Here is a 12,668-nt window from a genome sequence, read left to right on the forward strand (position 1 = left end):
AAGTGTATTTTAAACAGTTAAGAGCTATTAACATATAGGCTAATATTATTTTCCAAAACAACGCATCACAAAATAGTTTTTAATCCTCTAACTTGCCCCTTAGGTTTGTTACTCAAGTAGTCTTCTAAATATTTAAGCTAATATTCCCAGAGGGAGGAATTATTTACTAGGATCACCATTCATGTCCTCTACATCTATATGTGAAATTCAGCCATGTGAGGGAAGGAAGAGATAGAAGTGATTCCAGGCAAAGGAACTCGTGTTACCTCATGTCTATTCCTGCCCCAATTTTCCATCTTCCTTACTCAAAATAGGTAATCAGGAAAAACTACCCCAGGGACTAATAAAGACCATGCGGGACGCTGGAGAACAGACCTCCTGTTTTTCACCAGGAGAGCCTGATCTGTGAGTACCTGAGATCCCTTCTCTGACAGGTTCACCAGGCTCAGTTTTATCTAGATCATTATCTTTTTTCTATGATCAGATGATCCTCAGGCTCAAGGTAAGAATAAAGGTAATAGTAGTAAGCCCTAAATAAACTGGGTACCAAACGCTTTACATATTATTATTTCATTTAATCTGCCCAACAACCTTGAGGTAAACATTCCCTTTTACACATAAGGAAACTGAGGCACGTAAAGTTTTAATGGCTGTGTGATATCCCATAATATGGATGTAAAATAATTCATTTAACTTTTTATTACTGAACATTTAGGTTGTTGCCAATTTTTTCTTATATCATAAAATTACATTTATCCCTCATACTTGTCCATAGGTAATTCTTCCTTAGCCTAAAGAACTAAGGATTAATGACAAGAACATCTTTAAATCTCTTAATACATATGGTTAAAATGTCATTCAGAACAGCTGTTAACATTTTACAGGCCCTCCAACATCATTTAAGATTACTTTATCCGTGTGCCTGGGTGGCATCTTGGGATCCAGCCTTGGGGTCAAGCAAGGAGTCTTCTCCCTCTCCCTCTCTTTCTGCCTCTCCCTCAGTTCATGCTTACTTGCACTCACTCTCTCTCTCAAATAAATAACTAAATAATCTAAAAAAAAAAAAAAGATTATTTTCACATGACTAGGAAACAATGGTAATTTTCTTTTAAATCACTTGTCTTTCATTGTTTGGCTATTATGTTGTTAGTGAAAATAAATTTCTATATTAATGAGCAATATATATTTCTTCTTTCTTGAAATATACCAAGTCCTTTGCCAAGTTAATATTTTTCTTATGACTTGTCCTATAATACTTAATACCTAAGGTTTTTTTTTTTTTAATTTAATTTAGAATATTGGTCAGAAGTCAGTGGGGTGCAACTCAAACTGGCTTAAGCAAAACAGGAAATGTATTAGCTTAATGCGTTGAAAAGTCTGGGGATATGACTGACCTGAATGGTTCCAAAGATGTCATCGGTAATCTCTCTCTTGGTTCTAGGTGCCTCTGTGATAGGTCCATTCTCAAGCATACTCTACTTCATGGTGACAGATTGCCAGTCAAATACAGACTTACATTCTAACATCTTATCAACTCCAATGGTCAGTATCTTTCTCTTTCTCTGACAGAAATAAAGAAGTTACCGAGCTGCTCAAATGTGCAGCTAGATTTTCAACAAAAGCTTTATTGATGACCCAGGTCCAGGTTCTGTTTCTGATTCAGGAAAGCAGAAAGGAATCCACGGAAACCCCAAACCAAGAATCAAGAAGGGATGACTCTCCAAAGGAGTGTCAAAAAATCTAGAACTGTTAGCAGCAGAAAAAATGGATGTTATGCAGCCAAAACCGACAAAAAATTGTAAAATTCCAGCCCTTGGCTGCCCATACACCATATGTATATATATGGTGTATATACATAATTTTTCATGTATATATTCACTTCTTTCTATATACATAATTCTTCAATACCCATGTTTAACAATGTTACTACCATAGCCACAATAGAAAACGTACTCATCACCTAGAGGGGGTGCAGAGTGAGCAGGGGGTGAGGAAGAGACAAAGAAAATGTCAAGTTACTGAATCAAGCTACAAGTCTAATAAAATCATTGTGCTATGAATTGGTCAGGTCCAAATGTGCATTCTTTTTGGTGATACCTCATTATCTGACAACATAGAGTTGTAACAACATATAGTTACACAACAAATTTAGCTATCTCCCTGATACTTAATATAGGATGGTAAAAGAACATAAATAATAATTCCCACTTAGAAGAGTGGTGAGATAAACCATGGTCACTAATTTGAAGCATACACCATCCACTACTGGTTGGAGTAGCAAGAATTTCTTATCCTGGCAATGCAGTTCCTTGTTCAGCCAATTCGGATGTATTCATTCCTACTATCTCAGAAGACTTCACTTGTCCGTTTACCCTCGTAGCCTTAGATTTTCCGGCCAGCAGCTACACTGCTTTAGCAGCCCACTTCCTCTTACTGAAGCTTAGAACTGCCTTAGAAGGAGCGGAACACAGGTCTTTGTTTACCAGACTTGGAAGTTATTCTAGAAGTAGTTTTCCTAAAAACTTAATACATTTTTGGTCAATTAACTTCAGTCAACTGGTTGAATTAGCATCAAAGCCAGAGATCTTGTCAAGATATAGCTTACCAATCCAGATTTCCGTCTTTTCAATTTCCTAACAATATTCAGTCACCCAGCAACAGACCCTCACAGTACTCATCCCCTTCACCCTCAACTTAATGATTTTCCTTGAAGCAATGTGAAACAACAACCTGGGTGAGGAGGTATAGGTTAATCTCTCACTTGTTCCCTGGTAGCATCGTCTTTTAAAGCTCTTTAGGAACTGGATTGTTACTCTGGTCAGGAAGCTGAGAGTATAATGCACGAGATGCTTGAGAGAAGCTTATAAAACAGAATTTTATGTGGTTCTAATTTAAACTTCTGCCTTTCCTCTTACCAACTTTAGCATGGAGTAAAAAAAATTAGGCTTTTCAATCTTCAAAGTTCTTGATATTCTGATTCTCTGCTATGTGTAGCTACAGGCAGAAGGGGCTGCTCTTACTTGGAAAGACAGTATTATCTTCCCTCTCCGCTTTCAAGCACGCCAGCTTGCACCAAAGCTAGCTGCCCTCTTATAGAACATTATCAAAGGCCACAAAAAAGTGGCCAAAACATTACAGCATCCCTAAAGTTACCACCTCAGTAATTCCATGGGCAAAGATACACAGGTGACAATTTAAAACAGCTGTTCTGTACTTCTTAGAAGGAATTGCGAGGGGGAAGCAAAGTCCTCATTGCCTTATACTCCATTTCAACATTTAGGGTCTGTTCCTTACAACATCCCGTTTCCATTTACTAAAGTCTATGCTAAAAAGGATTCTTTCCATTTACAAGTGACAAAGCCCCAATTTAAAATGACTTTAAGCTAACGACAATAATAAACTTTAAAAGAGAGAATTTAATGGTTAGAAGATAATCTCCATAGGCACAGGGAACTCCAGAGGCTCAAGCAGAATCAAGAATATATTTCTCTCTCTCGGGGCACCTGGGTTGCTGTCAGTTAAACGTCCAACTCTTGATTTCAGCTCAGGTCGTGATCTCGGGGACCTGGGACTGAGCCCAGCCTGGAGCACAGCATTGGGCTCCACGCTCAGAGTCTGTTCCAGGTTCTCCCTCCCCCTCTGCCCTTCCGCCCACTCATGCACATGCTCGCACGCTCACGTGCACCTGCTCTCTAATAAATAAATCGTAAAAAAAAAAAAAAGAATCTATTTCTCTCTCTCTCTTCATACTTAGTCAAATTCTAATACAGGCTCCCACCACTATAGAATGAATCTACCAATTCAGCATCACCAACAGAAAGAGTTTCAGCACAAGTCCTACGACTGACCCTGTGACTCTCTTTGAGTTAAATGTTCAACCCTGAACCAATCACAGTGATTCTGGCCATGCCTGGGTTATATGCCCAGCCCACCTAAACCAGCTGAACTAAGAATGGCAGATAAGTGGTTCCTCAAAGGCAACTGCAGTACCCTTATCAAAAAGGGAAATGTATGCTAGACAGACAAAAACAAGAGATGTTCACTATTCCTGGTAATATGATATATTGTAACAATACTTTTTAATTTCTTTTTTTAAAGATTTTATTTACTTATTTGTCAGAGAGAGAGAGAGCGCACAAGCAGGGGGGCAGCAGTTAGAGGGAGAACCAGGTTCCCTGCTCAGCAGGGACACTGGGATCATGACCTGAGCCAAAGGCAGATGCTTAACCGACTGAGCCACCCAGGTGTCCCAATACTTTTTAATTTCTATTCAAAGCATTTTATGTATTCTTTGCTACTAATAACATAATCTTTGTCATGTGCTTATATATTTGACATACACACAGGTTTATTGAAAAGAAAAGTTCTTATCAGATTCTAACTTCTTCCAATATGCCAGTTTACAATAACACTTACCTATGTAGTAAGGTCTACATAATGCATACATATTCAACACACATTTCTAGTTATAGAACTAGGCAATACATTAAATGAGTCTCATTCATTTCGTGATCTTGGGTCTGGACCTTACTGTTGATTGTAATTTGAGAAACTGGTCTTCTACTGCCTAATAGTAGGGTCCTGCCTACTCAAAATGCATTTAACTTACCCAAGAGCCAAAAATATAAAAAATAAATATATATCTTTAACTTATGATGTTACATTCTGATAAATCCATTGTAAGTTGAAAACATCAAAAGTCAAAAATGCATTTAATACACCTAACATTCTGAACATCACTGCTTGGCATAGCCCACCTTAAACATGCTCAGAACACTACATTAGCCTACAATTGGGTAAATCCTCTAACACAAAGCCTGTTTTATAATAAAGTGTTGAATATCTCCTGTAATTTATTGAATACTATATTGAAAGTACAGAAAAACAGAATGGTTATACGAGTACAGAATGGCTGAGTGTATCAGTTGTTCACCCTCATGATCCAGTGGCTAACTGGGAGGTGTGACTTGCTGCCTACCATCACGAGAGAGTATGATACTGCATATCACTAACCCTGGAAAAGATGAAAATTCTAAGTATGGTTTTTAATGCGTGTGTTTTAGACCATTTGACTTTACTTTGTAAAGTCAAAATATCATAAGTTGAACCATCGGTTAAATCAGGGACCATCTGTATGCATAGAACAGCCTCCTGCCCTCATGGAGTTCACAGCATAGAAGGGGAAACACATATAAATAACAAAACTAGAAAAATAAATAAATAAATAAATAACAATACTAGAGAGTGATAGGTGTGTCTTTGTATAAGGAGATACAGGTTTCCCCCACTATCCAAAAGTAGAGTGTTCTATGAAACCTTTCAAAAGCCGAAACAGCATAAAGCGAAGAGTACCTCTCACTTTCCAAAAGTTGGCAATACGCTACTTCACTTTAACAAAAGACCCATTACTAGTACAGTAACGGCTTTTTTGTAAAAGCAAAAATCCTCTTCAGAATTCTTTTGGTTAACAAAACCAGATACTAATATAGGTCTTTCATAAAAGTGAAATGGCAAAACACCAACTTTTGGAAAGCAGGGGACACCTGTACGCTGACAATGCATAAAATATGAAAAGTACAGGCAAGAAACTAGAAGCCTATGAAACTGATGCAAAATAATACTTAAACAGTCAAAAATGTGGATGATTGAATTTTATGATACAGTAGTACATCAGGGATCCAAAATGGGGGGTGAGTCTGCTAGGACCAATGAATTTCTCTACGCTGTGTTTGGAGAAAGCATAGCAAAGACAGAACCCTGAAATACATTTATTCAACAGCATGGTATTTGCCAAAAACTGACTAGCAATATACAAAATACTTATTTAAAATTAATATGCCTTGATCATAAACTGGCTATAGAGTATTTGCTCTTTACTGTCTTTTTTTATTCAAGTATAATTAACATACAGTGTTACATTAGTTTCAGATGTTCAATATAATGATTCAATAATTCTGTACATTTCTCAGGGCTCATCAAGACTGCTTTAGTATCATTCCATGACTAAATTAATCTTTCTCTGGAAAATCTAGAACTCTTGATAGTGTAACTTCCAATGTTTACAAATGCATTTTTAATTTAACTTTCAATACCCAATAGCAAAAATAAAATATAATTCAAGTTAATATGAAAAGACTTACATGTCAATATAAACTAAAATGCAGGAAATTCTCTCTTAATATAAGTAAATGCGGTTTTGTTAATACTAAGGACTTCCATGATTCTAAGATGCAATTACATATTTTTAAAATAAATTTAGTTCAAATGCAGAATATACCTTTTGTGAAATTCTAAGTATCTTTAAAGTGAAAACGATTCTGATTATCAAACTACAAATGAAAAAACTCTAAGAAAAGTTACTGTCATGTTCAATTATAAGAGAATCACTTAAAAATTTCCTTTTAACAAAAATACTATGATTCATATGCAAGAGAGGAAAGGAACTTAGCCCACAAAATCCCAGGAAAGTATCTTGTATTGCTTTCAATACAATATGCCATTCACACGTAAAAAAAAAAAAATGAAATTATCAGAGGAAATAATTTGTGAAAAAAAAATTTTAATTAAATGCTACCTAAGACAACTATTCAAACCTGAATTCTTTCACTAAGTAAATATCAATCCTCTATTTTATCTTTTCTAATACTATGTTTATATTAAAATCTTTGATAAAAAGAAACTTTCATATTATAAACTAAGAACACATGATATTTACCTAGCATTTACTTCAAGGAAAGAAAAACCCTATAATAAACATATGTTAAGGGTGTTTACAAAGGAAGCACTCAATTAAGCAGTATGCCTATTTTTTAACTGAAACAGGCAACCAAATTCCTTATCTATAGCTAGACTCTCTTATACTGCCACATTAAATAATTCTTCCTAAAGTCAAAGTCTGTTGATGATCAGCTTCTTTCACAGCTACACTGCAAAATTTTTGATGATATACTCTCATTGTAACATTATTTACAAATTAATTTATTCATCTTCCTCATGCTATAAATATAAAGATAGGGTGCTATATTTTAATGTTTCAAGTTATCAGTATCATTATGCAAAAAATATCCATCTACAACAGAAATTATTCATTTTATTTCTCTTTACATTGGTGATTCTTTGACAAATTCACAACCAACCTGAATAATGGAAACAGCTCTACCTTGGCAAACAAAAGCAGAAAAATTACAGCCATGGCCGTGTAGAAGCTCTATATTTCACTGCATGCTTAAACTTTACTCAGCAAAACTTTTAATTCTTTGGGCAAGGCAGGAGAGAAATAGCACCTAAACATCAAATATTAGTATTCTCATATTATCCAGAGATAAAAGAATGTACAGGAAAAATAGAAAAATATTTTGGCAAAGGTGATTGATTTAGATTGTTTAAGTAGAAACTGTTCTCTTTGAAGTTTCATTAGTTCCCCTCCTTTCTTTTCTGTCATAAGTGGCACTGTGATAGAGATTTCACTATTTCTACCTACTTTTTTAATTTAATGTTTTAAGATTGAAAATTGAAAAACTCATTTTAGAGATAATATCAGAGGCTTCCAACTTCTAACTAGTTACTGAGTTCCCTAAATGGGTTTTACCAATTTACTTATAAAGTAAATAGAACTAAGTTTTGGTAATTATTTTTTAAATGCCTATGATTTCCAAATACTTTCAGAATCAGCTTAAATTTTCACATGACATTTTCATCATGAGTATATTAGAAAGATAAAGCCCTAAACCTACATTTCAAGAAATATTACCCTTCAAGTGATCAATTTGTATTCCAAAATCAATATAATTAACTTAATAGTAAATAGCTCCCTTTGTCATACATTCTTTTCCCCGAAAGTTTCCATTTAAAGACCTATTGCATCCTTTAAATACATACAAAGAAATTTTAAACCTAACCTTTTTTATTTAAAATCAATGCAGTTACAAGGTCTTACGTGGATTTGGGATATAACATTTCAGTATTACCTTATTTCTGATTACTCCAATTAAGCTTAACAGTAAAGTTAATCTCTAATATAATGTTTGCATACTGAGACTTCACGCCAGATTTTCACTGCACTGTAAGAGAGTTAAATTTCTTTTCTATCTCAAAAGAAGTATTTCACTTCCTTTCATAACCTACTGTATATCTATAGAACCCCATCTGTTAAGAACTGATCTGGCATACATCACTACTGCTGCAGAGTCCAAACTGGTTACACATTCAAATCAGTTTCCAGCTTGTGAGAGCTCTACTGTCTCTTATCATGTTAAAATTATTAAGTAAGCATACAAATACTTACTAAAATAACCTAATATCACATCATCTAAGGTAAAAATGGTATTGGTTAGGTGAAAACTGGAAAAAAAAAAACTTTATATGTGTTCTTTCAAATTTACAGAAATACAGTACCTGCTAACATATTAATATATTTTCAGATTTCACCTTGCTTATTTTTTAAAAAGGCAAGTACTGACCTCCTATTTGCAGCTGGTTAAAATTAAAACTACCAAAAAACAATATTTCTGTTACTGTTTTGAAAAGAATTTGGTTATATCGAGAGGACATTCCCCCCAAAACAATGACTTTTGTGGTGATTCATCTGAAGGGTAGACAGAGTAGAAAGAGGTGTATTCTATTTAAACAGTAAAAATATAACAAAGCAAATACATATTCTCCTATCTTTGACTTGACTTACTAGCAAAAAAGAAAAAAAAAGCAGCTTTAACTTTTCTGTGAATTTAAGAGGTTCATAAAATATAGACATTAATCCATGTCTCAGGATACCACTGCTGTAGCTGCAGCTTGCTTTCAGTTTTCCAATTGATCAAATAAAAATAATTGCTTGGCTGAAAAATCAGACTACATGGGTGTTATAAAATCCCCTTGTAAGCATATTTTTATATTTCTGTGACTCCACACCAAATACAACAGTCAACTGATCGCTCTTGATTTAAGCCTTGTCTTCCAAAACCCTACCTTAACAGTATGTCAAGGATTAGATATTGCAGAGGAAACTGTTTTAAAAGCTTTGCTGCAGCAAAAACTGCATTTGCAAAACATTAAAAATGAACTACTCTTAATTATCCGCAATTTATGATTCTGCTCTTTATTTCTGCTCATCCCTTCCCCTGACATCTTGAACGCTTCTTAGCCTCTCTGTAGATAGCGCAAAACATTAAGTCATACACAGTTCTGCAGTAACTCTTTCTTATCATGAAAGAAACCAAAACCTATGGCTGCATTTAACACCTTTCCTTTAGTCTTTATCCACATGCCACGCTCTCGGAAGGCAACCATAGAAACCAACCTGTATGATTTGGTGCCCTCACATTTTAACACCTTGCGTGCACCAAAAAAAAAAAAAAAAAAGACTAAGAGGTCAGCATATGCAGGGCAATATTTCAAAGAAAGAAGGCTGCCTAAAAAGAGATGGGGCGGGGAGGGGGGGTGGGAGATACAGCCACAACACTCTCCATCACAGCCTCTGAATATATTTAAAGGCAGATGCAAAACTGCATCATTTTCCTCGTTCGAAAACATCACACCCCAGCTGCTCAAGTTAGACCTAATGCGCTTCTCACATTTCAGCAGCACGGGGGAATTTAGGCTCCAGGGGCAAGGCTTTCATCCTCAGAGAGCGACACCACAGACAATTAAGAGTGTGGCAGAAAGAACCCCAGAGAAAAGGAGGCCTTCTCTCCCCCTAACTAAACTCTCAAGTCGACGCAAAACCTGCACGGCAAGGAATGATTTCTACTCATAGTCAGGGGAAGTGATAATAAGCGGTGTTAAGTTGGGCACTGCACTCAGGTGGCAGGAGAGGACCAGAGGAGAGCGGGGTGGTGGCGTGGCTACGGCTGCGCGCAGGCAGGTCACCCGCTGGGCAATACCCGCCCGACGATCGGTGCTCCCAGGGACGCGCTGCGTGTGCGACCCCGGGGGTGGAGGTGTGTGGGAGCGAGAGGCTGGGGAGGGAGGCTACGGGGACCGGGAAGCAGAAGGAGAGCACGCCTTTTCCCTTACCAGGTTGAGCACCGTCTCCACGATGTCCCTGTTGCTGACCTCTCCGACCTGTATGAGTCCAATCAACACTGCGAATTTCATCCGGATGTTGCGGATCGGCACGGAAGGGTTAATCATCCCCGCGGGCAGCACCACCGAGCCGGAGCCGGACGCCCCCCTCAGCTCTCCCATCCCGCTGCCCCCGCTGCCGCTACCGCCGCTGCCCCCGCCGCCGCCTCCGCCTCCGCCTCCGGCCCCGACGGCGATGAGCCCCACGGGCTGAGGCTCGAGCCCGGGGCCTGGGCCCGGCTTCTCGCTCGCCATTTGTCCCCCTCCTGGGGAGAAGGGAAGCGCAGAGGCACTGCCTCCGCCGGTACCGTTATACCTGCCTCGGCCCCCGCCCCCCGGCCGTCGCCTCGGAGCCCCAGCATCCACCAGCGCCGCGGCGCCGGGCCCGCTCCCGCCTGCGCGTCAGTCCGGCCCGCTCCGGCGCCGTCCCCGGCGGAGGCGGTGGGTTATTCCCAGGCTTATTCCTGGAGGTGGCTGCGCCGCCAACGGCTGCCCGGCGAGCGGCAGTGCCCGCCCAGCAGCTGTACCGCTGCCGCCGCCGCTACCGCTGCCTCCTCTCTCTCCCCCTCCCAGTCCGTCCGGCCCGGCCCGCCCCCCGCGGAGATGCGGCCGCCGCTCCGAAAAGCCCTGGGGGGCGAGCAGCTGGCCACGACGCTGGCCGGTGCTGAAGCTCAGGCTGTGGCCGACGCTACTGCCGCTGCCGCTGCCGCTGCTACGGGAACCACTGTTGTTGTGAAGCCCCGACGCCGCCGCTCACTCCGCCATGTTGCCGCCCCCTGCCTGCGGTAGCGGCCACTGCGCTTGCGCAGAGCCCCGGGGGCGGAGCCCTCGGTGCACCCCCTCTTTTGCCCTGCCCTCCTTCTCTTTCCACCCACCCACCCCGACACCCCTCGTCCCTCCCCCAACCACCCTGAACGGATAGACAGGTGAGCAGGTGCACGGGGACCAATGCCAGACCCTGGGGCAAGCTGGGGGAGGCGGGGCGGGTAGTGGCTTCCTTGTACTTTTTCCCTTGAGGGTGGATTCTCCCTGTGGGGAAGGACACAGTGAGTGTGTGTCTTGCCTTTGCTGCCTCCTTCCTTCAGTATCCTTTTGCTAAGAGGAGGTTTATCATCTTCGTCTTCATCATTGCATCCAGCAGCTGCCACTGCCAGTGCCACGTGCCTTGTAAGGTAGGGGAGTGGCAGACGACCTCTTTCTGCCCCTCTTCGCCCTTCCTCGCAGTACTGCCCGCCTAGCCCCCCCAACCCCCAATTACCCAAATAAAAAGTGGCTGGCAAAGCAGAAACAAACGCACCATGGGGAAAGATCTTGCGTTGTCGGGGAAGGATACGGATGGAGTGTAATGGGGCTTTTTCTACAGCCATGAAAGAGGCTGACACCTGCACACACAGGCACGACTTAAAATAGAACTTGTCAAACAGTGATCAGCTCTGGATGGAGCTCTGAACAACAAACAGCTCTTGAACTCACCTACCAACCTAAAAAGCCTGCACTGAGTGACACTATAGATAGGGCAGTTTGGTGGGAGCTACAAATCCCACATTTCAAAAATCCCTTGCGATTTTCAGGTATGATGTCAACTAATGATGCCTCCCTTTTCCTTAGTCACTTACAGTTCAGAGGTTTTTGAAATTATCTAAAAATATAGGTAATCTTCATGGCCAGTCTTAATGTGTGAAAAAAGTAGATTACTGTATCTGCATAAATATAAAACAAAAATATTACTGCTTAAGTAAATTAAAATTGATACAGTAATCTTGCTGCTAGTCCTGAATTAAAACTAAACAGGCATGACTGCTGTTTTCTCCTTTGAAATGAAGGATGTCATTTTCTTTAATATTTCATGAAATATGCCCTTTTCAATAAAGATATATTACAAGCCACCAGAAATACTCGGTATCTGGAGGCATATTCAAGTCATTCTAATTGTCATCTCAAATAAAGAGAGTCAATATACAAATCTATCATAACCCAATTTGTTATTACTCATATTTAACTGGACCAACTAGTCAAGTTAACTCTCAGAATATTGGAAAATTCTAAGGTACTGTAGGTTATGTATAACAAAGCTCCTCAAATCCAGCACTTACAATTAGTTTTTAGTTGTTTCAAACTTGCGCTGAAAAATGACTGATTATTAGACAAAAAAAAAAAATCCTTTTGAAAGAAGTGGTAATTGGTATGTCCATTTATATTAAGTAGCAATTGAATTATAAAATGCTTAAATGATCAAAACTGTTTGAAAAACTTGCAAAACCAGTAACTTTTAATAGTGCGACTTAGATATGCTATAATTTAAAAATCCTGTGACATATATAACTGCCTATAATATTTTATTTATAGTGTTATCTACTTTTGTGAGCACTATTTTCATTTGTAAATCTAAAATGATATATCTTCATTATGAAAATCCAGACTGAAATATCATCACACTAGCTTTTTTTCACCCGCTGTGTGTAAAAAAATATGGCAGCAGGTTCTGTCTCTTGCTATTTTTAGATTTCTTGCATGAGTGCTTTGAGAGACAGTGACAACCTGAACTTTCTATTTCCTTTCCAAATGAATAGCTTAATGTCATTTTAATATTTTCACTTTAATTTTCTCTGTTT

General features: G+C 39.3%; 1 protein-coding gene across 7 annotated transcripts in view; it reads right to left on the reverse strand.

Moving 5' to 3' along the window:
* The window catches only part of NBEA (neurobeachin), a 683,633-nt gene extending 673,169 nt beyond the window's left edge, over positions 1-10,464 (reverse strand). For all 7 annotated transcript variants that reach the window (XM_035003560.1, XM_035003559.1, XM_035003554.1 and 4 more), the window contains exon 1: positions 10,009-10,464. In XM_035003560.1, the coding sequence (XP_034859451.1) occupies positions 10,009-10,311 (303 nt within the window). In that variant the 5' untranslated portion in view covers positions 10,312-10,464. The remainder of the gene's footprint in view (positions 1-10,008) is intronic.
* Between the last annotated feature and the right edge of the window lie 2,204 nt (positions 10,465-12,668).

This window comes from Mirounga leonina, unplaced genomic scaffold, assembly GCF_011800145.1.
Source record: "Mirounga leonina isolate KUSES-001 unplaced genomic scaffold, KU_Mleo_1.0 Mir_127, whole genome shotgun sequence".
Taxonomy (NCBI): Eukaryota; Metazoa; Chordata; class Mammalia; order Carnivora; family Phocidae; genus Mirounga; species Mirounga leonina.